This window comes from Mustela lutreola, chromosome 2 (assembly GCF_030435805.1).
Source record: "Mustela lutreola isolate mMusLut2 chromosome 2, mMusLut2.pri, whole genome shotgun sequence".
NCBI lineage: Eukaryota > Metazoa > Chordata > Mammalia > Carnivora > Mustelidae > Mustela > Mustela lutreola.
Window position 1 is genome coordinate 158,999,520 of NC_081291.1, and position 27,135 is coordinate 159,026,654.

General features: G+C 39.7%; 1 protein-coding gene across 2 annotated transcripts; it reads left to right on the plus strand.

The window, feature by feature from the left end:
* The first annotated feature begins 11,242 nt into the window (after window positions 1-11,242).
* On the plus strand, window positions 11,243-18,793 carry LOC131825084 (cytochrome c oxidase copper chaperone). 2 transcript variants are annotated; one of them, XM_059163967.1, is made up of 4 exons: window positions 11,243-11,446; window positions 13,266-13,354; window positions 14,944-14,985; window positions 18,658-18,793. In XM_059163967.1, exons 1-2 carry the CDS (start codon window positions 11,340-11,342, stop codon window positions 13,348-13,350), a joined length of 192 nt encoding a protein of 63 aa, XP_059019950.1. In that variant the 5' UTR covers window positions 11,243-11,339; the 3' UTR covers window positions 13,351-13,354; window positions 14,944-14,985; window positions 18,658-18,793. The 2 variants fall into 2 exon arrangements, with proteins under 2 accessions (XP_059019950.1, XP_059019949.1); XM_059163966.1 differs by lacking the exon at window positions 14,944-14,985 and having other exon boundaries at window positions 11,244-11,446.
* The last annotated feature ends 8,342 nt before the right edge of the window (window positions 18,794-27,135 follow it).

The window sequence follows — 27,135 nt, forward strand, 5'->3', positions numbered from 1 at the left end:
GCCTCGAGATAAGGGGCCGGGCGAGGAGCACGAGAGGGAGGGCGGGGCGAATTCGTGGGCGGGCCTTGAAACGGAAGGGGTGGGCCTGGCGTGGGAGAGGACAGGTAGGGTCCGCAAAAGGGATGGGTGGGGCTAGGCGCTGGAGAGGAAGGTTGGGGGCGGCGAAAAGAGAAGCACCCAAAGGCGTAGGGGAGTGAAGGGCACGGGGGTTTAGAGGAAGAAAGATTGAAAAGAGGGCATTCCTGAGGCGGGGAGGCCGCTGGGCTGGGGAAAGACGCCCTACCTTCCCAAAGCACTCCCAAAACTGACGTGAGCCTTCAACCACCTACCCTGGGTTCGGTCCCGAGAGCCGGAGTCCAATGCTCAAATCCAGCAGCGTTTTGGGAATTACAGTTCACATCTTTCGGAAATCCCTGTGAAATCTTAGAACCTTCTAGAATAGTTGGGGTCTTTCATTTCGGACATCCCCTTTCTGCGGGGCTTATTCTGCTTTTTAAAACTATTAAGGAAAAATTTAAACAGGCAAAAGTGAATCCATTTTTAATAACCCTTACATACCCATCACCAAGAATCAACGCTTAACATTTTGGCAATCTAATTTCATCCCTCCCCCAACTCTATGCTTGAGTATTTTGAAACAAATCCCAGACATTATTTTACCCTTACTGTGCATCTCAAACTGATACAGATTTTTTAACTTCACATCTAACCTAATTTCACATCTAACAAAATTAAGAATTCCTTCATGTCATCTAATACTCACTACATATTCAAATTAACCTGGTTAAAGCCAAATGTCATTTAATGTTTTTTTTTTCCTATCAAAAGATTAAAAAAAAAAAAAGTCTTCACATTGCATTTTGGTATAGTTCTTAAGTCTTATAACAGATTTTTTAACACTTTCAATGATTTCCTTTACTATCTGGGATTCTTCTATTTAAAAAAAAAAAAAAAAAACTTTCTAGGGCACTTGGGTGGCTCAGTAGGTCTTCCTGCCTTCAGCTCAGATCATTATCTTAGAGTCCAGGATGGAGCCCCACATGGGGAGTCTGCTTCTCCCTCTGTCCCTTACCACCCTGCTTATTCTCTCTCTTGCCATCTCTCTCTCAAATAAGAATCTTTAAAAAAAATTTTTTTTTCACCAACTCATTGGTTTTCCTGAAATAGAGGGATCCTAGAAGAAACACTACATAAATGCTGTGATTTTTCCCTTTAATTGTAAAATTTCAGAAAAATGAGTTGGTGCCTTAGCAACCTCCAATATTAACCAGTGAGGTTTTGTTTGGTTGGTATCACTAGGAATGCATACCATTTTACATATCTGATGTGGTTTAATCCATAATTTATGATACTCAAATTCTGTTAGGCTAGTGGCACACCTTAGAGTTGACTGCTTTGTCCTTTTGATGTGATCCATTGACACACTGAATAAGCCTACAGGCCTACTATCCCTCTTTCCACACATACTCCTGGTTTTGTTTACTCCTAAATTTCTTGGGGATTTTACAAAACAGCCATAAGCTTTGTCACTCCCAAGCCCTTGCTCAAGCCGATTCCTTTGCCTAATATGCCTTTTCTTATTTATGCACCCCAACTAATTTAGGTATCCTTGAAGACTCAGTGCTAACTTCATGTAGTTTTCTCAAATCCCCACAAAAGAGTGAGGCTTCATTCTTTCTTCCAAAACTACAGTAGTGCCAATAGCATGGACCACCTTGAATTGGTAATTATTGCAACTCTGCTCTGCACAACTGTGAGTTCATTGTGGATGCAGGCCTTCACATGATTATTTTGTATCTCTGAAATTCCTGATAAATGAAAACTTAATAAAATGATTCGTAAATGAAAAATCCATCCATTTATTAAACAAATTTACTATCTACTATAAAATAGGTGTTGAAGATTCTGAGATAATTTGTACAGCTTACTGAATTATGGAGAAAACAGACACAGAAACAAAATACAATGTTTAATGGTATAATAATATTTTTTCTGTCTGTGGGCATAGCTACATTTCCCATTTTCTGTCCCTTCTTCCCAGAACGTTCCTCATCCCTGTCGCTGACTCCTCATCATTTGAGTTCTCAGCTAAAATATCCCCCCCTTAGAAAGACTTCTCCTCACTGAATCACATAAATGATCTTCAGTAGCCAACAACCAGCCTTTTCCATAAATACACTGGGAGACATTAACCAATAGAATACATCAAATGTGATGATATATATGTGACTATGTGATTGTCTTATGTAGACAGTACAATCCATTTTACTGGAGTTGCTTACTCTCTCCCTTGCTTGAAGGAAGCAAGTGGCCATGTTGGGGAATCTCACATAACAAGGAATGGAGCCTCTTGAAGCTGAGGGCAACCTCCAACCCACAGCAAGAAACCAAAACCTTCAATCCTGCCACTCCAGAAACTGAACTCTGCCAAAAACCTGAGTGAGATTAAAAGCATATCCTTCCTCATTAGAACCTTAGATAAGATCACAGTCTCACCCAGTATCTTCACTGCAGTCTGAGACCCTGGAGGAGCTACTTAAGCCATGCCTAGATTCCTAACTATAAAAACCAAGATAGGGACACCTGGGTGGCTCAGTTGTTTGAGCCGCTGCCTTCGGCTCAGATCATGATCCCAAGGTCCTGGGATCAAGTCCTGCATCGGGCTCCTTGCTCGGCAGGGAGCCTGCTTGTCTCGCTGCCTCTGCCTGTCTCTCCGCCTGCTTGTGTGTACTCTCTCTCTCTATCTCTGGCAAATAAATAAAATCTTTAAAAAAAATAAAACATTTTAAATTTTAAAAAATTAAAAAAAATAAAACCCAAGATAATACACATCTATTACTACTAGGTTTTTGGTAATGCTACACAGCAAGAAATAATGTGCAGTCTTTATGAAATTACATGGTATTTTGCAGTTTACTTGTAACTTTGATATTGTAGAGGAGCGCTAGTTAATAAAAAAAATCATTAAAGTTATACTTTGCCATATTGAAAGACAGTTGGCAATGTTTCTGCTTATCTTTTAAGGGGGATACTCTCTGCCCTTGTTCCTTTGGGTAGGAAAAACCTTGGACAATACAGATAGTGTGCACTTCTAGAGCAAAGGGCAGGTTTGCTTAGAGCCTTAGAAGTCAGTCTCCTCGGCAACTCCATGGTTAAGCATCTGGCATTGGCTCAGGTCATGATCCCAGAGTCACAGGATTGAGCCCCACATCGGGCTCCCTGCTTAGTGAGGAGTCTGCTTCTCCCTCTGTCCCTCACCCTACTCATGCTCTTACTCTCTTGCACTCTCTCAAATAAATGAAAACCTTTAGAAAGAAAAAAACAGTCTCCCTTTGAGCAAAGGGCAGACGTTCTTACCACCCACTAGTAAAGATTTGGGTTTCCTAAGCTCACTGTTTTTTTCCTGTAATGTAACCCAGTGTGTATGCAGATGTCATTTGGCCTCCTTCACATCACCCTGTGGGAATTAGAGCTCAGTGAACTGACACAAAAATGCTGATACACAGCTGCTACAGCTGTAAGTAATAAATTACCCTTTACCTCTGACCTAGTAGTTGCTGGCTTCTACTAGCATTCATGGGACTGTAGTAGGCAAATAGGGTATAGTTTTAAACCCTTCAGAGTTCTTAAAAAGCTATAGAGCATGATAAATAGCCCATATTTGCCTATGGAAATTGGAAGGCTTTTTTTCCCCACAGGCAGAAATGTAAATACTATATAAAATTACCTCTGAACTTATTAACTAGAGAAGTGAGAATTTTCAAGCCTTGTAATTCTTCTCTCTCAGCATATGGTGTCACTCCTCTACCAACATCTGCTTCCTACCCTTGCTTGGTAAAGGCGGCACAAGTGGAATTAGTTAGGCCTGAAAAATAGCTAAGCACTTTCGTCATGGTTGGATTTTAGAAAGCATTTCTTTAGTTGTTGCTTTTTACATTACCAGGGCTGTCATCCACAGAATGACGGCTTGGTGGCATTCATAGGTTATGCTTCCATTCAGTACCACACAATAACATATTCACTCTACTATAAAGAAGTCCATTATAGTCACCGTTTCAGCCTTAGCTGCCTATTAATAAAGCAATGACAACAGCAATAACAAAGAGCTCCACGGGCTTAAAATAGTAAAATATTGCTGGTTAGAATCAGAATTGGAAGCAAGAACTTGAAATGAAAGATGCTAATCAAACCAACCTCAGAGTTGCTCTGTAAAACAGATAGTTCATCTAATCCTTCATTATTTAGTCTCCACATGCCACCTTCTCTCAATTTAATCTCCAGTTACAACTCTAAAACTGTCATGTTTTTCTTGGGAGAAGTGGGTCTTTGAGAGTTTTCTTGGGGGATAATGGGAAACACTAAATGTCATTGTTCTTTACTCCTACTTTTCCTTTAAGACTAAGGCCATCCTGTTGCTGGGTGAATGGGAGAGACCCCGGTTCCTGAGCCAATGACCCAGCCAGAACTGAAGGAGTTACACAAGGTTCTTGGTCTTGTCACAAGAAGGAATTCAAGGACAGACAGGCAGCACAGTGGATGAGTAACAGAAGCGGGAGAGTTTATGAAAGTAAAAAGTACCCTGTGGCGATATGAGAGCAAGAATGATAGCAAGAGCAATGTGTGGCATTGGGGGTTTCGGTTTCTATCTTTTAGTGACCGTTATTAACCAAGGGGCAAAATATTTATTACTTGGGGTGGGAAGAAGTGTTTCACAGTTTTTCTTCCTAATTTGGCCAGGGGTTCCCTGTCACAGCCTCCGCCATCTTGGACTTGTTGGTTAGATCTGACTTCTTGTGGAGTATTGCCAGGAGGGGCCTCTGACTTTCCCAGTAGCTAACCATGACTTCCTCCGTGCTGGCCTCCTGGGATCCTGTTAGAACCTAACTAACCACCTACTCTAACAATCCCACAAGCCTAAAGACACTTAGACTGAGTAAGAAAAAGTAAAAAGTGGTGTTTGTGTTAAAACCAATCATTAACCTTAAAGCTTACCTCTTTATAACTTAAAAGGCAGAAGAAAAAGCAACTTACATGTGTAGGGTAACGGTACCATTCTGAAACGAGAGGTAAGTGGCTGGATATAAACAAATATTTCACTTTGGAAAGGATTATCTTTTGGTCTTTTTTTTTTTTTTTTCAAGGGCAGGAGAATATTTCATCGTGAAGAACCAGTTGTTGGAGGGTTTTAAGCACCAGTGCTCAACTGATGAGTCACGAACTCTACCTCTGAAACTAATAATACACTATATGTTAATTAATTGAATTTAAATAAAATAAAAATTTTTTTAAAAGAATCACAGGGCACCTGGGTGGCTCAGTGGGTTAAGGCTTCTGCCTTCGGCTCAGGTCATGATCCCAGGGTCCCCGGATCGAGCCCCAAGTCGGGCTCTCTGCTCAGCAGGAAGCCTGCCTCCCCCTCTCTCTCTGCCTGCCTCTCTGCCTACTTGTGATCTCTGTCGTTCAAATAAATAAATAAAATCTTAAAAAAAAAAAAGTCACAATGGTCAGGGAGGAAACTAAGATTTTTTTTTAAAAGATTTCATTTATTTGAGAGAGATAAAGATCACAAGTAGGCAGAGAGGCAGGCAGAGAGAGGGGGAAGCAGGCTTGCTGCTGAGCAGAGAGCCCAATGTCGGACTGGGCTCGATCCCACGACCCTGAGATCGTGACCCGAGCCGAAGGCAGAGGCTTAACCCACTGAACCACCCAGGCGCCCCAGAAACTAAGATCTTGCTAATATTTGGAAAACAGCCTGTTGTTACCCAACTTCTTTGGGGCTATTACCCAACTTCTTTGCCTGAGGCCTGCCAATACTAGCTAACCCAGAGGAAGTCACAGAGTGTTGTCACTGCAGTATCCTTTCTTCACTGAAGCAAGGAAGGACAGTGGGCAAGAAAAATCTTTTCTCAATTGCAGAAACTGAGTATGTTCGTCTATAATCTACATCTACAATTTATCTCAATTTTCTTAATTCCCTAAATTCTCTTAGATACTTGTCTTTTATTCCTTGTTGATTTCCTAGACACTAAAGTTCAGTAACAAATTAAATGGAAATCAATGATTAATCTAAAAATAAGAAATATTCACTTTGCATTTAGACTTATTAAGTGGGATAGTAGATAGAGCATAGACCTTAGAGGGAAAAGATGTTGAGCCTCAGGCCTACCATTTACAAGTATGTTACCTTGAACAAATCATGTCCATCTCTCAATATTCTCATCTATAATGTAAATAATAAGCTCAACTGCTATGAAGACCAAATGATGGTTCACAAACTCTTCATGTATGGAAGACATCACAGCTGAAGATGATGCTGCCATTTCAACCGCTTATACATTCTAACTGAGCCTATCTTACAAATCTGGTTTCTCTATTAAGAATTATCAGTGCCAATATGAGAGTTATTGGACAGTACTAGAGGGAAACATCAGTTCAAACAACACTTTTTTGTTTTTCTCCTTATTTAAAATAGATCTATGGGGGAAAAATACTTCAAGAGTCTTTGTAGCAACAGGGCAAAATAAAGCTTTCTTGGGAATAATTTGTCTGAATAAAACTTTATGTATGCTGTGTTTACCATCTGCTAATTACTGTTGGGGCACCAAAATGAGAACGACAAGATCATAGCACATCAACTACAAATTCACAATATGTATTTATAACAAAATAATTATTTTTGCTTAAAAGCAAGGATATGGCTAGAGCTCTTAGAATAAAACTTACCTTGTTTCACACCACCTACAAGGGTAGTGAAAGAGGACATCAAAATCATTAAATTCAATTACTACCCCATGAAGCAGCATTTTCCAAATTGCATTTAGTGGGGTGCTACTAAGATAGTTTTCCTTGTTTTTCAAGTGTGGATAATTGACTTCTTAATCCTGCTCTGTTCATGACCCATTGTCATCATCGGTCCCTGTAAGATCACTTGATTGGCATTTATCCCCATTCTCTTCCCCCACTTAACTTTCCTTCATAAACAACGATTCTGCTTAAAGCAAGTCTTTTTATACATATGCCGTCTTATGTGTGTTTTTGGGTTTTGTGCCCCTCTTCTTTAAATTTATGTAAATGGTATTGGGGTACATACCTATTCTCTTACTTTCAATACCCACACTCTTTAAAAAATTTGTCCATGTTACTTTATGTTGTCAATTTCTTCTAGTATGTGCCCAGGACACTACATTTCCCTATCCACCCCCACAATGATGAATGCCCACATTGCCTCCAATCCTCTGCCCCATAAACAAGCTGTCACAATTATCCCCATATATGTTCCCTATGGACTTGCCGGGAAAGTCTTTGGAATACAGAGCCAGAAACAGAATTGCTGAGTCACAGAATATACACCTACTCTTAAATTAACTGGATACTGCCCAACTGCCCCCCAAAATGGCAGGACCATTCCACATCACCAACAGTAACCTGGAAGGATTCCTTACAGGTACTTGACATTGTTCAGCTTTCTTTTGTCAGTCTAATGGGTCTAAAGTGATTCTTCACTGTTTTGTTTTCCTTATCTATGATTTATACTCGTAGTTCTTTTTATAAGTGTTGGCTTCAGGTTTTTCTTCTATATATTCTACATATCCTCTTGCAGTAAGTAGGCAAACAAAAAAGTTGCTTGAACATTTCTTCTCCTATATACTGTCTGTTCATATCCCTTTTCCATATCTCTACTGAGGTTGTTATTGTTACTTTCTATATGTTTCTTAATTATTCTAGACTTCAATCCCTTGTTGGATTTAGATATTTCAAGTATCTTTGACCAATTCATCATTTATCTGTTAATTTTATATTCTATAGTCTCTATTGAAAGATAAATTGAGGCATAATAAAAATTTAAGAGCTTGTTTGAACAAAAATTGGTACAAATTGGACAGAAGAAATGGTTAGGAACACTTGCTCTACTGACAAGAGCTCAGAGAGAGTCTTCTACAGAGAAAAGGCAGAAGAAAAGCCAATTATTGACTGGCTACAGCTTAAATTTTAGTTGGCTGTTTGTGAATGGTTGTCCTTAGCATTTTGATTTTGTAACCCTGAGGTATTTATAGGCTCAATTTTTGGTTTGCTTAATGTAGGCCACTGCAGCATTAGTGCCACAGCAGTCTAATGGCTTCTTTAATTAATCTCTGCTATGGAAAACATCAAGCTGTTGTTTTAATGTGATTATCTTTTTTTTTTTTTTAACTTATGATGAGAGAAAAACTCTCTAAAGGCCTAATATACAAGGGAAGCCATTTTAGATTTCTTTCTAAGTTAGCATGACTGCACATCAACTTTGTTCAAAACAACAGCCTGATTTACAGCCTGCTACACATTTATTGTACATGTGCTTGTGTAGCCTAAGAAAAGGTAGCCAAAAGGAAAACCCTCTTGTCCTTGAGATATCAATAACACTCCTGTTCCTTACATTCCTTTACAATAAAACTCATAATTCCTGCCTATACACTAACCTATAATCTACTGAGCTTTTACAAGATATAAAAAAGTATACAACTCCATAGAAACTATTTATTCTCGAGAGTACTTTTTTCCCTGTGAAGAGTGTGCTTCCTGTGAAGCTGTTTTAACTTGGGCTCAGATAAAACTCTTTACTTTTAGAAATTCTAAATGGTTTGTTCAATTTGTGTTGACACTTAGAATCTGTGCTTTTGCAATGTTGTCAAATAGGTTGTACCCCAGGCTTCAGTATAAAGATAACCTCCAACCAACTTTACATTAATGTATTTTGGGGTCTTAAGTAACAGACATACTATTAAGGTTGGATGATTGTTTTTAAGATTCTATTTTTATTTCGCATATATTATTTGCTTCAGGGGTACAGGTCTGTGAATCATCAGTCTTATCCATTTCACAGCACTCACCATAGCGCATACCCTCCCCACTGTCCATATACCCCCCACTCCCCAGCAACCCTTAGTTCGTTTCATGAGATTAGGAGTCTCTTATGGTTTATCTCCCTCCTGATCCCACCTTGTTTCATTTTTTCCTTCTCTACTCCACCAAGACCTCTCACCCTGCCTCTCAAATTCCTCCTATCAGAGAGATCATATAATTTTCTTTTTCTGATTGACTTATTTCCCTCAGCATAACACCCTCTAGTTCCATCCACATCACTGCAAATGGCAAGATCTCTTTTCTTTTGATGACTGCATAGTATTCCATTGTAGATATACACCACACCTTCTTTTTCCATTCATCTGTTGATGGACATCGAGGTTCTTTCCATAGTTTGGCTATTGTGGACATTGCTGCTATAAACATTCCAGTGCACGTACCCCTTCAGATCACTGTATTTGTACCTTTAACATAAATACCCAGTAGTGCAATTGCTGAGTCATAGAGTAGCTCTATTTTCAACTTTTTGAGGAATCTCCATACTGTTTTCCAGAGTGGCTACTCCAGCTTTCATTCTCACCAACAGTGTAGGAGGGTTCCCCTATCTCCGCATCCTCGCCAACATCTGTCATTTCCTAACTTGTTAATTTTAGCCATTCCGACTGGTGTGAGGTGATATCTCATTGTGGTTTTGATTTGCATTTTCCTGATGCCGAGTGATGTTGAGCACTTTTTCATGTGTCTGCTGGCTATAAAGATTTTATTTTTAAGTAATCTCTACACTGAATGTGGGGTTTGAACTTGTGACCCTGAGATCAAGAGTGGAATGCTCCACTGAAGGCACCAGCCAGGCACCCTAAAACTGGGATGATTAATAAAAAAAGAAAAAAATATATATATATGCTCCTCTATTTTCACTATTTTCTATTAATTTCTTAGTTTGACCTTTCACATGTACACCTTTAATGCATCCAAGGCCCCACCTTTTCATGTGGTGTTTAATTTTCTTCCATTTTCTTTTCCCCATTGATTTGTGCAGCCATGTTTATTGTACATTACCTTTCCAACTGATATTGATGTTGGAAGTCCAAGAAGCACTGTTTAAATAGCAAGATATTAAACAAGAGTAGTGAACACCTAGTTGAAAGAACTGATAATGTTAGATAAGGGTTATTTTAGGAGAACATAAGGACTACACATTGTATTTTTAAACATACCAATCCATAATGAAGTAAAAATCATGCCCATTAGAAGTTTTTAGATGATAAAATAGGGATGGTTTTGGTAATCTGGAAAATATACATTGAGAAATTACTTACTTCTAGGGTGCCTGGGTGGCTCAGCCTGTTAAGCGACTGCTGTCAGCTCAGGTCATGATCCTGGAGTCCCAGGATCCAGTCCCACATCAGGTTCCCTGCTCAGCAGGGAGTCTGATTCTCCCTCTGACCCTCCTCCTTCTCATACGCTCTTTCTCTCTCAAATAAAAAAGATCTTTTTAAAAAAGAGAGAGAAACTACTTCTATATAGCGCCCGTTCACATTCAATCAATGGATTCCCGGATCTAAATCTCTAAAATACAGCAACAAACCTTGGTTAGGTGATACTGAAAGTTTGAGTACCCAAAATATCAATCACTAGGCAGCTATTTGAACAATGCCTTGAAGCCCCGCTTTAAAAAATAAGTTCACTCCCTTTCTCCAACAACTCTCTGCAGAGGAAAAAACAAAAAACATAGTAGGCGCCAGTTCGCATATATCTAATCGAATTCGAGAATCAAGGAAAAGTCCTTTTTCAAATGTTTTAACTGATATATTCGCCCTATGAGTGAACAATTCATACTGAAATCAACTCAGAAAGGCAGCTAATAAACACCAGTCCGTTAATAATTTAACGTGTATGGGGTACCGTATGAGTATTAGAATTTTCTTCGCCACACTTGTGGATTGCATTGTCCAAATGTCTTTGCTGAACGCTTTTAACTAAATCAGAAAACGACGGAGGTGGAGGTGGGGACGGGGAGAGAGAGGAGGGCAGATTATACAACAGCAGGGGAGGAGAGGACAGATAACACAACAGCAGGAAACCTGCGGAACTAATACGTTACTTGGGGGAGGGGGACCGGCTCTCGTTAGTGGTTTCTCTTGTTGAGCGTGGACAAGTCATTTCACCTTCCTCGGTTTCAATTTTCCACTGTTGGGCGGAGAGGTTGTGAAGTAGGAGTTAATTTACTCCGCTCTTCCTGTTCGAGTCTTCCCACATTGATTGACAAACCCTGCGCTTTCACTCCGCCTCTCTACGCCTGCGCGGAAGAGGCGCCTCGCTTTAATACCTTCATTTAGCCTCTCCAGCGTAGGCGCCAGTTTCCCTCCCTGTCTGAGAGAGGCGGGACTTCCTGTCCCTTATAGACCAACTGCCGGAAGTGACTGCAGGCGAATCGGCGTTAGCCAAGCCTGGGAGAGTGTAGTTGGCGGTGCTGACTGCTGCTTTAGGCTTCAAAGATGCCAGGTCTGGCGGCCGCAAGCCCTGCCCCGTCTGACTCACAGGAGAAAAAGCCGCTGAAGCCCTGCTGCGCCTGCCCGGAGACCAAGAAGGCCCGCGATGCTTGGTCAGTGCGCCAGCGGGGAGGGGGCGGCGGGCAGGCCCCGCGCGCCGCCTTCCGGTGCCTTCGTGCCCTGCCTGGCCCTGGGCTCGGAGTTTCGCTGTTCTGCGCTCTTGAGAGTTAAGAGGGCCCTGTAGGGTATGGATCAGCTGTCTCCATTGAGCCCATAGCCCAGACCGGAAACATGGATGAAAGGTTAAGAGAGAGGTCACACTGAACCAGGCTCGCTTCACTTAGTGATCCTTTACTGCAAGGGGTTTTTGAGTTGTGTTGTGTCAAGCACTACCTTAGGTCTACTAAAGACATAGAACTGTAGATGCTACTTGATTTAAAGGAGCTTAAAATTAATGGAGACGTATGCTAAGATTGCTGTTACCACGTGGCATGGGCCGTGATAGAAAATTTTGGCAAGATCAAAGAGTCAAAGTGTTCTGGTAAAGTTTTGGCACAGTAGGACACGGTACATTTCTTAAAGTACTGAAGAGTTCCCCCTACCTCTCCCCGCTCTTTGGGTAAATGAATTAAAGATCAGACTATGACGTTGATGACAGTGTTCAGAATAGTACATCTAAAGTACTATCAACGCACAAAAGGTTTTGTTTGTACTAATTTTATACAGCCTGTGTTGTGGAGCAAGTCTCATTTGGCGGATGCTCAGAAAATGGGAATGTACACCTCTCCCTCCAACCCCTTTTTGTCCTCCTATAAAAATAATAAAAAGTGGCATAGTGGGGTTAATAATTGTAGGAGCTTAGTGCTTTTTATTAATACTCAGTACTTCGCAAATAATACTGTGAAAGGTGAATTGAAAGACTACAATCTGGTAAGTGCTTATTGAATCTAAAGATAGTATGCTGTCATGATTAAGAGCCTGGGATCCAGAGTCAAGGTTTGAATCCTGGTCCACCACTATGTGACTTAGAGCAAATTGTGCGAAATGGGCTTAATAAAAATATCCACCTCTATCTAGGATTACTGTAAGGGTTAATGATTCAAGCCACACAAGTGCCTTGCTAGCTATTACCTTCATAGGGAGCTCTACCCCAAGCATTTATTCATTTGCAGGCAGCCCTTGAGCTGTTTGAAGGATGTATAGGATTTGGATCTCTAAAGGAGAACTTAACCTTCAAATTGTTTTTGTGTTAATTGCTTCAGACCACTATGCCCATATACCTGTAGTTAGTATTTTTTTTTTTATAATTGCACTTGGCTTAGCTTGATCTTTGCTAAAATTACATTTTCAGGCCCTAGAAATAAAGCTGTGTGGTCCTAGGTTTTACTTTGTGAATTTTACAAATAAAAAGTTCTTTGATCATCATGAGGGAGGCTCATCAGGATGCTGTTGGCTGCCAGATCTTGCTGTTTGAATGTTTTGGGGTGTATTGTGATAAGAAGTTTTATTTAGGTCTATTTGAACGTAGGGCAGAATAAAAAATTTAATTCCTCTGTACTAGGCAAAAAAGTAAGTTCTTCTCTCTGTCCTTTGTTTAAAGTAGATATTGTACTCAAATGGTTTATTTCATTAGAGAACTGTGTTGTTCCTTGGATATGAACGAGAGGCAATATTAAGCATAATTATTTCTTCTAATTAGATTCTCCCTAAAAACTAGTTATCTGTGAAACATCTTTATGGGCATGGAAGTATCACAAGAGCCAATAAAAACAAAGCCATTTGGGGTAGTAGCTTTTTAAATTTTTTTAACCCCAGCTACATTCCATCAGACCCATGTTCTGCCTCACTCCCCATCACTATCATGCATGCTTACTTACTACTAACGTGTTTAATGCCTGCTTTGTTAGATAACAAGTACAATTTGTTTTATAGCATCATTGAGAAAGGAGAAGAACACTGTGGACACCTAATCGAGGCCCACAAGGAATGCATGAGAGCCCTGGGATTTAAGATATGAGATGGTGAGCAAGATTCTTTCTGATTGGGAAGATAATACATAGACTTATTGCTTCAGATTTGTGCTTTATAGATTTAGCAGTAATTTGGGCAACATTCTGTTCAAAAGGCAGTTCACCTGGCTAATCTAAGATGCTTAAGTATCACTTAAAAATAATTTTCAGTTTCTAATATAGGGAGTAAATGATGTTAATAAATTGAGAGGTATTCAGTAGATCTTTCACAAAAGAGTTTGATAAAAGCCTTTAGAGTCAGAAGGAGGGGCGCCTGGTGGCTCAGTGGGTTAAGCCTCTGCCTTTGACTCGGTTCATGATCTCAGAATCCTGGAATCGAGCCCCATATTGGGCTCTCTGCTCAGCGGAGGGCTTGCTTCCCCTTCTCTCTCTGCCTGCTTCTCTACCTACTTGTGATCTCTCTCTCTCTGTCAAATTAAAAAGAAAAAAAAATTTTTAGAGTCAGAAGGAATAATAGTGTAGGAAGTTGTCTGACTTAAAGGAAGTAAAAGGAAAATATTCTTTATTTATTTCTGATGTTGTGGGTCTTTTACATAGAAGCAGTGCTTTCTGCAAAAGAAAAAGGAACTATGACTACTTTTTTGTACCAGGCTTCCAATAATACTACAACCTCAGACCTTTTTTTTTTCCTTTTGGGATATTTATTTATTTATTTATTCATTCATTCATTTGTCACACAGAAAGGAAGAGAAAGAGAGAGCATACAGGTAGGCAGAGGGAGAGGTTAAAGCAGTTTCCCCTCTGAGCAGAGAGCCTGATGCAGGGCTCAAACCCAGGACCCTGGGATATGACCTGAGCCAAAGGCAGAAGCTTAACAGACTGAGACACCCAGGTGCCCCAGACCATTTTTTTTTTTTTTTTAAGAACTCTGAATCCAAATTGTAATGCTAAAAGGGACCTTAAATTAACAACAATACCATAAATAAATGATCTTTTGTTTGGAAGCTCTTTCTTCAGATAGCACCTTAATTCCTTCCAGTCAGGTCTGTGTTCAAAAGTCTCCTTATGAGGCACCTGGGTGGCTCAGTCCGTTAAGTGTCTGCCTTCAGCCCAGGTCATGATCCTGGAGTCCTGGGATTGAGCCCTGTATTGATCTCCCTGCTTAGTGGGGAGTCTGCTTCTCCTTCTCTCTCTGCCCCTCCCCCTTCTTGTGCTTTCTCTCTCTCTCTTTCTCTTTCTCTATAAATCAGTAAAATCTTTAAAGAAAAAAAGCCTCCATCTTAGACAATCTTTGCCTCAACACTCCATCTGAAATAGCATTCCTGCCCATCACTATCCCAGCACTGTCCTATAGAACTTCCTGTGATAATGAAAATATTCTGTACCTTCACTCTCCACTATGCTATATGTGGAGCCATATGTGGCTCTTGAGCCCTTGAAATGTGACTAGTAAAACTGAAGAACTGAATATTTAGTTTAATTTTAATTTAAATAACCATATCAGCTAGTGGCTACCCTATTCTTAACATCACTGCTTGCATATTAGATATTTACTTATTATCTGCTTTTCTTTACTTCAAGTAGAATTTAAACTCTGAGTAAGAATTAATTTTTTGCTTTACTCTCTGTCCTATCCCTAGGACCTGTAACCATGGCTGGCACGTAGTAGGTTCACAATAGAGGTTTGTTAAATAAATAAATAAATAAATGAGGAACTAAGGCCTCCCAAAGTGAGTTCTCCTTCCTTTGCTTTTTGCCTACCCCTCCCACCCCCCAATATCCACACCACACCACCGCTTTTAACTTAATAATAGCTGAGAGATAAAGCCAAAGTCACATACCAATGTAACAGTAATAGAAAGCCTGGTTTCTTTCCCTTTCACCTCGCTTCTGCCTCTTTAGAATTTCACATATGGCTAGTCTTCCTCATGGAGCTATAAAAAAGGATGGACAAGGAACCTGTTCCAAGCTGATAAGTATCACTATGTAGTGAAGAACAGTCTAGGATGAAAGTCTTGAGGCTTTAATTTTGGTTCTCCTTACGTCTAGTTTAGCATGTATTTTACTTCAGCTAGATTTAACATTCATCAAGACACTAATCCTCCCTGGGTTTCATTTTTTTAATTTATAAAAAGAGAACCATAATACATTTTGTGATTTTATATATGGTATGGTGGATTTTATATATGGTATACGGTATCCTGTGTGTACATGACATACTTAAATGGCTTTTAGATTTCTTTAAATCCCATGGTGAATCATTTTGTAAAATAAGTAAGTTGGGGATATGTGTCAGGAGGTGTTCTTTAAAAGTTAAGTATACCTTTTGATTATTTTTAAAGACCTAGAATCTTAACATTTATACACGGTTTCCTTGTTCATAATCTAACACTCTTCCTAGGGTGTTGTATAAACTGCTGGTTAGTGCCAAGCCTGTCTTGATAAAAAAGATGATTTTTAAAAAATGCTTATTTTAGGAGCAACAGAAACTTCTCTTGGACTTCACATGGACCACAGAGGTGCTACAACTGATATGATAATTATCATAAATTCACAAGGACTCAAAGATATCCTAGTTTTCTTTATATTATTGGGACAGAGAGTGAGAGTGATTCTTATGTACTTCGTTTGTGTGTAGAAGAAAATGGAGAAACTTTGGACTTACAAGACCTGATGTTTAACTGTGTGGTCTTGGGCAAGTCTGTCACTTTCTGGACCTTAGTTTATATAACAGAGTCATTGTGATGATTAAATGACAGGTGTATGAATAGGATTTGTCAACTACTTAAGAGAAACCAGAATGGGATAGTCTATGTCTTCAGAATTGTGGATAGCAGACATTCAGTTGAGGTCTGTTGAATATATGACCTGATTACATATTTTTGGATCCCGGTTATGAGAGAAACAATCTGAATCCACATAGGGCCTTTCTTAGAATTCAGATGTCATGTTTTCATTTACAGCATGATAGTGCTTTTGGAAAAGGAACAGGTGTTTGGATCTCCTTTGGTCCCAGGTGTCCTGTCTCTCTAACCCCCATTGGGAAATGGATGAACAGTGAAGTCAAAAAAACTTGTTCAGGTGACAAATGGATAGCTGGTGGAATTAAAACTGGAGTTTAGGTCTTTTATGTTCTCCAAAACACAGATGCTTTACACTTTATTCCTTGCATTTAATGAGATCTGTTGCCAACATACTCATTTTTAGGACACACATAGTCTTGATCTTCAATCCTGAAACTTTATTGTTGGGGTGCTTGGGTGGCTCAGTCAGTTTGATGGCTGTCTTCAGCTCAGGTCATGATCCCGGGGTCTAGGATCAAGCCCCACATTGGGCTCCCTGGTCAGCAGGGAGCCTGCCTCTCCCTCTCCCGCTGTCCCTCCTCCAGCCTGTGCATGTGTGCATGCTCTGTCTCTCTTTCTCTCTCTCTCACTCTGTTTCTCAAATAAATAAAAATTTTAAAAACTTAAAAGAGGGAAAGACCTATTGTTAAAATGCGTAGGGGTGGGTGTGTGTGTGGGGGGGGGGGTGTTTATGAATAACCAGATCATTGGCTGTAAAATCCAATACGACTGTCTACATTGTTATAAGATAAACCTAACTAAATGGATATGCCTTAGACTGTTAGATCACATTTTTCTGAGGATAGCTGTAAAGGAAAAACACTTTTGCAAACCTAGATCTTCCCAGTAATGATCGCAAAAGTTACTTAATTCAGAAATTTTTTGTAGATTTTAATGTTAGATCATAAATAAGATAGGTCTTATTGTACCTTTAATTTAGTACATTGGGACTTAATATAAAAGTAGGCTACATTCAGCCAGAGGTGTACTTTGTAATCACCTGAGGACTGTTTTCCAAAATTCACATGCTGTAGGCCTTGATCTCTTCCTGTTGACTCAGAAACTCCTGTGTACCCTTTAACTCATGTATACCCTTTAAGAACCGTTGGGTTAAGCTGAAGAAGTAGCAGAGATACTGCTAAATATAAATTACCTAAAAATTTAATAATAGCAAAGGAAGAGACTTGAAAACTCCTAGGGAAAAATATGATGGTAGTGCCTCTAGACACTTTCTTCTGTCTTATGACGATTTTTTTTTTTTAACTGCAAGAGAAACTAGAGAAACCAAGAACCTGCTTAAAAATGTAAAGAGGAAATGGCAGCTAGTATCTTTCTGACTTTAGGAGTCAGAAGGAACCTTGAGAACTTAGTCTAGGGGCTAAAATTGTTGAAAGAAAATGAAAGGACAAGGACTGAGCAGTGAGGATACTCTATTTACTGTTTAATAGAACTTAATAGTTGGTTAAAGTATGCTGATTTCACATACACCCACCTAATTATCTATGAAAATATGATCCCAAGAAAATCCAGAAAAAGTGTCATTTCTTGCTATTCAAACTTTTATTCATTCAATAGATCTTTATTGTTAAATACTAGAAAATTCTGGCATGAGAAAGACAGGGTCTCTTCTGTCAAGAACTTTACTTCCACATATATAACCAAGAGTTTTATACCCAGAGGCTTTCAGGAGTAGCCCCTCCTGATACATAGTTAGCGGCAGAAAAAGTAACAGTGGTATGGATTGCTGTCTCTTACAGTGTGGGTGGCTTCATTTCTGCTTACGTTCCTGCTCAATCCTTTCCTTAAGTGTATTCTTCCTTTGAGCCTTTTAGAAAAGAGAGTTCAGATGTTTGTATTGTTAGTGAGGTTTATCTTTTCTTAAACCGCATGCAGGGATTAATAGCTAGATGAAGAAGCACTTGCATTGGGCCTGAAGAGTTGGCTAGCTCAAATGACTTACCATTTTAAGCATTGTTCTCTGTCTTCTGGGTTAGGGACTGGGGGTGGGGGTAGATCTCGGTCTCGAGAGAAGCCTGGTACTGATTCACTTAAACCAGCAACCCTATCCTCTACTACTTTCCTTTTTTGATTTCTAAATGGATTTCATTTTTTCCCCTGGGGTCAAAATGAGTAACTTTACACAGGAAGTGTCTTGGATACAGAGCTGACCTTCTGCCTTCCACTTTGTGGATCTTTGCCAGACATACTTGAATCAGCAAGGAGGGCTTTGCAAATATCTTCTCTTGAATATCTGTAAAAATGAACTGCCCTAGCCTTTTGGGGAAAATATTTTTTAATAAATAAATATATGTAGTTTTTTAACAAAGACTTCTGAAGATTAAAAAACAGTTTTGGTTTTTGATTTTTTAGTTAGACAAAACTAGAGTTTAAAACTATAGGTTTTTATTCTAAACCACAGTTTAGAATTAATAGTACTTGAGTGAGATTCATTTCCAGTGGTCTGGCATGATGTTTGAAATCTAATTTTCTAATATAAAATTTTTTTTGTAGGTGTACTCTGTGAATGAATAATTCCTGAAGAATGAAGAAGATTCAGTAGTTGTGAGAATTCTTTGAGGATCTTTGATAAATGGAAAAAGTATTTATAATTTATTAAAAAAAAAAAGGAAATATCTCTGGTCAGAAATCTTAAGGTGTGTTTCTTTTTGTGTTTCTCACATCCTTACATGGCATTTATTTATTTTTCTTTAAGGACATAGTATTAAAAAAATCTTAAAATATTAATTTCTTCTGTTGTGTCTTTCTGGGAACTCTAGATAAAAAGAAAGCAGGTACTGATCTCACTCAGTGAAATCTCCAAAATGAAGTGCATAGAAGTAAGGAAATAGCCGAGTTGAGAATGGGTATGGTAGCCATGTCATCTCATTCAGTGTTTTTGGTTTTTATTTTTAACTTACTTAAAGGCAAGAACTGGACAAGCTTTCAGTCTTAATATTTTATATCATTATTCTTACTCTTCACTAGTTCTCTCTTTGGGGTAAGTTATTTGTTTAGATTTTGGACTACATTTAGGTGCCTTGGCTTGGAAGATCTTAACTGTATGGCATAATTAATCTGTAGATGTCTAGTTGCATTTTAAGATAAACTAGGATCCTTAGTTTAATGCCTCTGGCCAGATAATTGTCTCTTATTGATTAGAAGCTGGCCCAGACCAGAGGCTGGACAAGGACAGATAGTCACCAATGAAATAACTTAGTGCTCTGCTAAAGAGTGAAACCTGGGGTAGAACATAGAACCCCACGGTCCTGTTAGCTGCTTATGGCTAATGAAACAAGGTTGTATTCTGCCTGAAGTAAATTGAGTTTCAAATCTCAGCAAAAAATACTGAAGAACGTAAGAGAATATGTGGTGTCCATACGTCATTCTGTGATGGGAAAATTGCCTCTTTTATAAAATAAAGGAGCTGAATTAAGTTTTTCCTTAGGATTCCTTCTAGTTAATTAACAGCGTGGCTTTGAAATATGACAGACTTAGGTTCAACAGACACAACCTCTTTCAGTGGGTTTTTCTCATCTGAAAGAAAAAAAGCAAGGATAGAAGTAATACTTAACTGTACAGGGTTGTGACTACTACTTAAAATGGTTTATATACTATGGATTTGGCATAGTATCTAGCATTTAATGTTGATTAACATTCTCTAATTCTTTGATTTTATACTCATATTTCCCCTGAATATTTGTTTGGATATAATACATTCAGGAGGTATTTTATAGCTTTCAGAGTATTCTTCTAGGTGAAGAATAGAATTTTGGACTCCTGAGACAGATAAAAATCAACTTCCCACCAAAACACCCAGTCCTTGGCAGATAGTCATCCAGATTCTACTTGAATATGCCATGAACTACACAAAAGGGGGGAAAAATTTATAAACTTACCACCAAGTGTTAATTTTTGCTGTGTGCTGTTTCAAACTTTTCTTATGTATTTATACATGTTTTAAAAATAATAAATGAGGTCATTTTTCTATGCTATATATTTTTAATGAAATCATATTACTTTTCTCCCTTGATGTATTTTACCAGCTGTGATTATAATCCTCATATGTATAACTCCATTCTGAGCTTACTATAATTTAACCAGTTCCCTATTGCTTGTACCATCATTCATTCAACAAAGTGCTTTGTAGAATGCTTGCTCTATGTCAGATACCATTTGTGGAATTGAGTATCGGTCTTAAACAGGACATATACCTGACCTCTAAATTATTTCTGATTTTTTTGATGGCTGGTTTTATGGAAACATATAAGGAAGAAATCACCTGAAATCCTACCAGTGTACAATAGGACAACTTTTTGGTGACTTTGCCATTCATCCCTTTCTGCATGTATATACTTTATTATTTTGGGGGGGGCACTTCATAATAAAACTGCACTGGAAGTTTCCATAGGAATTTCTTTACAGATCCCTTACTAATCACTTAGCTAAGGATGGGCCAGAGGCTATGCATGTTTTCAAGGCTTTGGATGAGTATTGCCAGACTGATCTCTAGAGGAGGGTTACCCATTGCACCTTTGTATCTGGGGGTGTCTATTTCCCTAAGCTCTTAGCAAGGTTAGTTTTTTCAGGCTTTGCCAGTTTGATATGTTCACATATGTAAAGGAACTAAAGTGCCCTTAACATCTGCCATAATTAAAAATATATCTCATAAGACCCTCTGCCCATCCTTCCCTAGTGCTTAAGCCTTCCCAAAAATTACGCATAACATTTTAATACTAGTAATAGTAAGAAATGTTACCACAGTAATCTGAAAAATGAAAAAGTTCGCTTCCTAATAGGTGACCACCACATTCTGACATACATCTTTGCTAAGCCCTTGATATACACAGTAATTCCCAAACAATACAGACACAGTCACACCATTCTTTCTAATCATTTCTTTTTGTCTAATCTTAAAACATTTGACTGAAAGGTGGATAAGAATAGGACCATGAGGATGCCTGGGTGGCTCAGTTGGTTAAGTATCTGCCTTTGGCCCAGGTCATGATCGCAGGGTCCTGGAAGCAAGTGCCGCATTGGTCTCCCTACTCGGTGAGGAGTTTGCTTCTCCCCCTTACTCTGCCCCTTCCCCCTGCTCACACCCTCTTTTTCTCTCTCTTAAATAAATAAAATCTTTAAAAAAAATACAAGACCAGGACCCTAAGTAAGGCCTACTTTAGGATAACTGTATGTTTCATTGGTCTGATGTGAGGCTGCTAGAAGAACCATAATCCCCATTTTACAGGTGAGAGGTATTCACTTTAAGGAAATCACTGCGGTCAGGGCGCCTGGGTGGCTCAGTTGGTTGGATGACTGCCTTCAGCTCAGGTCATGATCCTGGAGTCCCGGGATCGAGTCCCGCATCAGGCTCCCAGCTCCATGGGGAGTCTGCTTCTCCCTCTGACCTTCTCCTCGTTCACGCTCTCTCTCACTGTCTCTCTATCAAATAAATAAATAAAATCTTTAAAAAAAAAAAAAAAAAAAGGAAATCACTGTGGTCAAATAGCTGGTGACCTGGAATGTGAGTTTTGGTCAGTAGAGTTCAAGCTGAATGTTCTTTCCTGTACCAGATACCTAATATAAACATCACATATTCATAGTTATTCATACAGTTCGTATCTAGTAAAGGCCTGTTATATGCAAGTAACTGTCCTAGGTGTTGAATATTCATGTGTAGATCAGACATACATCTTGCACTCAAGGAGATGAGAGGCTATTTGACTCAACATCTACTCGGGACATAATATATGCCTAATTATGTGCTAAGTAGTGAACAAAGATGTAAGATATGGTCTTACTCTAAGCTTCTCAGCTTATAATCTAGTACCTATATGTGTATAAACTGTGAACATACAAAGTTGAATACTCAGTTTTATGATGAATATTCCAAGATACTTTCCTAAAACGAGTGCATGTGTGACTACCCAGGGTTTCCTTTAGCTACCAAAAACTGCTAGCTGGTAGTTCCATCTCTGTCGATTATGGTGATTTTGAAAGCAAGTAATAGAAAATCCTCGCCAAGAGAAACTCATATGTCTGGAAATCCAGAGTTAGGGGAACCTCTAGATGCAATGATGTCATAGGTTCAATGATATTATCCAAGAATCCAAGTTGTTTTCATCTCAGAGCTCTTTCTTCTGGGACTGATGATACCATGTACTTCCTTGTTCAAGTCCAGCAGAAGAGAGAAAGCATTCCCAAGACATGAAATCCCTTTTTTTAAAAGTCTGATTGAGACAAATTAGGCTATATTTGCTGTATAGTTGCTGACCAGCAATAGTTGCTGAACAGAGCGCCTTATGCAGATTGGCTTAAATAGGACCCCTCCCCCCAACCCTTGGATCCATTTGTAATTATAGTTATCAGCACAAGACTGGAATTCTGTAACAAGGAGGAAGGGATAAATAGACTGAGTAGGCAATCAATTTTCCACCTTGTTCACTTAACAACTAAGTCATCCTAAATGGCCAAATTGAGTTTTAAAGGAGCATCTTCTCTCATAGTTTACTCAAACTTTTGAAAGAAACATATTTTGCACAATAAATTGGCTGATGTTAAGTTTTCATAGAATAAAACAATTAGCAGATGTTCAGAGAACTGTTTCCTGAAGAGTAGGCCTTCTGGAGATCCCAAGGGAGATCTGAGTCCAGAAGCATTCACCTGCAAGTACCAGAATGCCTAATTACGGTGCTTAAGCAAGAAATGTAGTTGACGTCCTGTCGTGAAGTCTGAAGGTTGAGAGTTCCAGATCCAAGACAGTGGCTCAGTAAAACTTTGGAGAAGTGTGACTTACTCTATTTTTCAGTTCTTTATCCTCCTCCTCCTTAGGTATGTCACATCTCATGGTAGCTTCAAGCATTACATCACTGCACTACACTGGTCAAGCCAAGATAATAGCAGGCCTCGCACTGTCTGTCAGGAAGTTTTTTTTCCCAGAAGCCCCACTTACACTTCCTCTTATATCCCGTTAGTCACATGCCCACTCGTAAGGCAGTTGCCACCGAGGGGAATAGGATATTGTGCTTGGCTTTGACCAGTCTTATTTTAGGCTCTGGCAACTGAGGGAAACTCTCACCTTCCTTAACATATTGTCCAAGCAAAATCACAGTTCCATAAACTAAGAAAAAATGGGGAATGGTTATAGGGCAGACAAACAGTAGTGTCTGCCTAAGGTCAACTTGGCAGTATGTGTCCAAAGCTCAGATCATGCCTCTGTTCTATTTTAATAGATATTAGGAAAGGATTAATCTCAAGCTCAGTGTTTTTCAAACTCTATGTGGTTTACTTTTTTCCAATTAATAATCACTACTCAGAAGTTGGGGAAAATATAGTTTAAAAAACACATATACTCTACAAGCCCAGTCTTCATTGCATTAAAAGGCCGTAAGTCCCTTTGTCAAATTACTATAAAAATGTCAATTCTCTCAGTTTCTGCCCTCATCTCATCATGGACTGGTAATAGCTCACAGACCAGCCGTAGTTCACAGAATCCCTTGGAGAGGCAGGTTAGCCAGCTGACTTCATAATCTGGCCCCGATCTGCCTTTCCTACCTCGTGTCCTGCTGTTCCTCCTGATTCACCGACAGTAGGCTGTCCTCTATTACCAGAATATGTCGTGTATTTTGTTTTACTTCTGGACTTGACTTCACATTCTGTTCTCCTTTCCTGGAATGCCCTCCTCCTAGTTGGGGAACACCTCATCATCTTTTTAGACTGGCTTAAATGTCACCTTCCCTGTGATGTTTTTTTCTGAAATTTTTCTCCCTGATCAGGACTTCCTTTGACCCCCAAATACATTAATTGGATTGCAATTATTTCTGGGTCCGTCTCCCTCGATAGACCAATAGTTCCTTGAAAGTGACAGTTGTCATGCTCATCTGTATATCCCCTGTGCTTGCCACACATACTTTGCCCTAAATAAATGCTTATTGAATTGAATCAACTCAACAAATGGTGTGACGATGCGACTTCTGTTCGTTCCCTTTTATTCTCCCCCAATGTTTTTGGGCATCTGGCTGGCTCAGTTGGTAGAACATGCAACTCTTGATCTCAGAGTCATGTTGGGTCTAGAGATTACTTTAAAATTAATTAATTTAAAAAATAAAGAACATATCAGGGGCACCTGGGTGGCTCAGTGGGTTAAAGCCTCTGCCTTCAGCTCAGGTCATGGTCCCAGGGTCCAGGGATCGAGCCCCGCATCGGGCTCCCTGCTCAGCGGGGAGCCTGCTTCCTCCTCTCTCTCTCTCCCTGCCTCTCTGCCTACTTGTAATCTGTCAAATAAATAAAAATCTTAAAAAAAATGAAGAACATACCATTTTTACACTTTTTTTTTTTTTTTTGCTGGCCTGTCAAATGTGGTTTTAAAAACAAGCTGCAACTTGGCTTTGTTGTATTCCCATCACAGGTCCCATCCTTCAGGCAACAATGTCATTGTCACTGCAGGCAGAATGTGAGTTTTATATACTGATGATGCCACACACACACACAGACACACACATATCCCAGCAGCAGGGTCAAATCCCCTGGAGCAATAAAGGAGCCGGTATATGGATACATATAAACTCCCAAAGGTACCTAGCAAGGTGGGACAACACAAAGAACACACGATTTAAATGACCTATGCTTTAGTTCACATACTAGCTCTGTGACCTTCCTTAACCTGAGTTTGTTTCTTCCAGTGAAAAAAGAAAAAAGATCCCATGGGATGACATGAAGAAACAAAAACTGCTTGATAAATGTAATGTTAGCATGCTCAGATGAGCACTTATGTGGATTGACAAAGAAGGGAGGCTGGGAATAAGAGCGGGTCTGCCTGTCTCTTTAATGGGTCAGGGCGGGGCCATTGGTCAGGCTTGCTGAGAAAAATGACCTGCTTTGAAATTCTAGCCTCCATTGCTTCTTCTTTCCTGCTTCTGATTTCCTGGCTCACAGCTGGCAGGAATCACCACTCTGGCAGCTCTGGGTGCATGACTAAGGTGAAGGGATGAACAGCTGCTGCTTGCTAAAGTCAGTGGGTTGGTTGGGAGACAGGCAGGTGACATAAAAGCAGCATATGGAAATCCCCAAACTCTACTGCTCAAATGACATCCAGATCATTGCCATGAGGAAGACTGTGGGCAGGGCCTTTCCTTCTCTAGTTGCTCTCTTTTCCTTAACCACTGATTTTCCCCCCTCAGCTTTAGAAAGAAGTGAATAAATTACACATCTGTTGGTTGATTTTAATTTTTTAAAAAAAGGGCACCTGGGTGGTTCAGTTGGTTAAGCATCTACCTTGGGCTCAGGTCGTGATCTCACTGTCCTGGGATTGAGCCCCGCCTAAGGATCCCTGCTCAACAGGGAGTCTGCTTCTCCCTCTCTGCACCCCATCCCTTATTCATTTACTTGTTCCTCCCCCCTCCTCTCTCTCAAATAAATAAACATAATCTTAAAAAAAAAAAAAAACAAAAAGAGGGGCGCCTGGGTGGCTCAGTGGGTTAAGCCGCTGCCTTCGGCTCAGGTCATGATCTCAGGGTCCTGGGATCGAGTCCCGCCTCGGGCTCTCTGCTCAGCAGGGAGCCTGATTCCTCCTCTCTCTCTCTCTGCCTGCCTCTCTGCCTACTCGTGATCTCTGTCTGTCAAATAAATAAATAAAATCTTTAAAAAAATGAAAAAAGAAAAGAAAGAAAGAAAGAAAGAAAGAAAGAAAGAAAGAAGAGGACGCCTGGGTGGCTCAGTCAGTTAAGCCACTTCCTTCAGCTCAGGTCATGATTCCAGAGTCCTGGGATCGAGTCCTGCATCCAGCTCCTTGTTCAGTGGGGAACCTGCTTCTCTCTCTACCTCTGCCTGTCACTCTGCCTGCTTGTGCTCTCTTTCTCTCTCTCTGGCAAATAAATAAAATCTTTTAAAAAAAGAAAAAAGAAAAGAAAAAATAAACTGGCTTCCTTCAACACATCATGCATTTTCAAAACTCTGTGATTATGCTCCTGCTGTACTCACCACTAGAAATTCTCTTCTCCCTCTACCTACGTGGTTCATTCAATGCCTATGCCTCAAATCCAGTGTTAGCTCTTGTGTCTTCCCTCCTGTACACTACTCTTCCTTCTAGATGGACACCTCTCCTTAAACTTAACTCAGTCATTGTGCTTTACACACTGAATTGCCATTGTTTTTTGAGGTATCTTTCCCTTGTTAGAGTGAAAGCTCTTAGGAATCTGATTCTCTAGGTGCTTGGCTCATAGTAAGCACCCAGTAAATATTTGTTGAGTTCAAACTTCTACTACTCAGCATATTTGCCCATTTCTAATTTCTGACTATTTTTAGTTAGGTTATCAGCAGAATAATAAAAGTCCCTATGGACTGACTACTTAAATAGTTCTAGATTGTTACTGAGTAACTCCACACACACCCCTCCCCTAATAGGAATACTGATAATAAATATTTAGCAGCATGGGAAAAAAAAAAATCAAGGAGTCATTTGGAAGCCAGAGGGACATGTCTTAATGTTTGCACATTCCAGATTTATTTTCTGATGACCCAAAATAGACCCCAGGTTCATCCAGAAGTTCCTTGGACATCATCAGATATCCGGGGGGGGGGGGTGCGTGTGTGGGGTTGGGAGTCATAGATCTAGTCTATTTCCACTTGTGCAAACTACTTGGCACACAGTGGTGGGTCTGACTTGGGATCAAATCCTGGCTGGACCACTTACTATCTATGGGAACTTGTTATCTCTATGAGCCTCAGTTTCTTTCAGATCTTAGGAGGACAATACTTATTTGGAAGGGTTGTGTGGTGACTAAATATTACATGTGTAAAGTATCTAGAGGTCTGGCACTTGGTAGGTATTTAATAGGTGTCAGTTATTGTAATTTGCAAATAATGGGTAAGGTGATGATCTGAGGAATGTATTACCATTGTATAAACTATTACTAGATCCAGACATGCAGGGGCAAGTCAGCTTAGAATTCAAAGATCTGCTTTGCATAGTCATTTTTGTTTAATGGCTGTCAAATA

Coding starts and splice junctions, on each gene's coding strand:
- LOC131825084 (XM_059163967.1), top strand. CDS start 11,340: ATGCCAGGTCTGGCGGCCGCAAGCCCTGCCCCGTCTGACTCACAGGAG. Junction 11,447..13,265: donor AAGAAGGCCCGCGATGCTTG/GTCAGTGCGCCA, acceptor TTTGTTTTATAG/CATCATTGAGAAAGGAGAAG.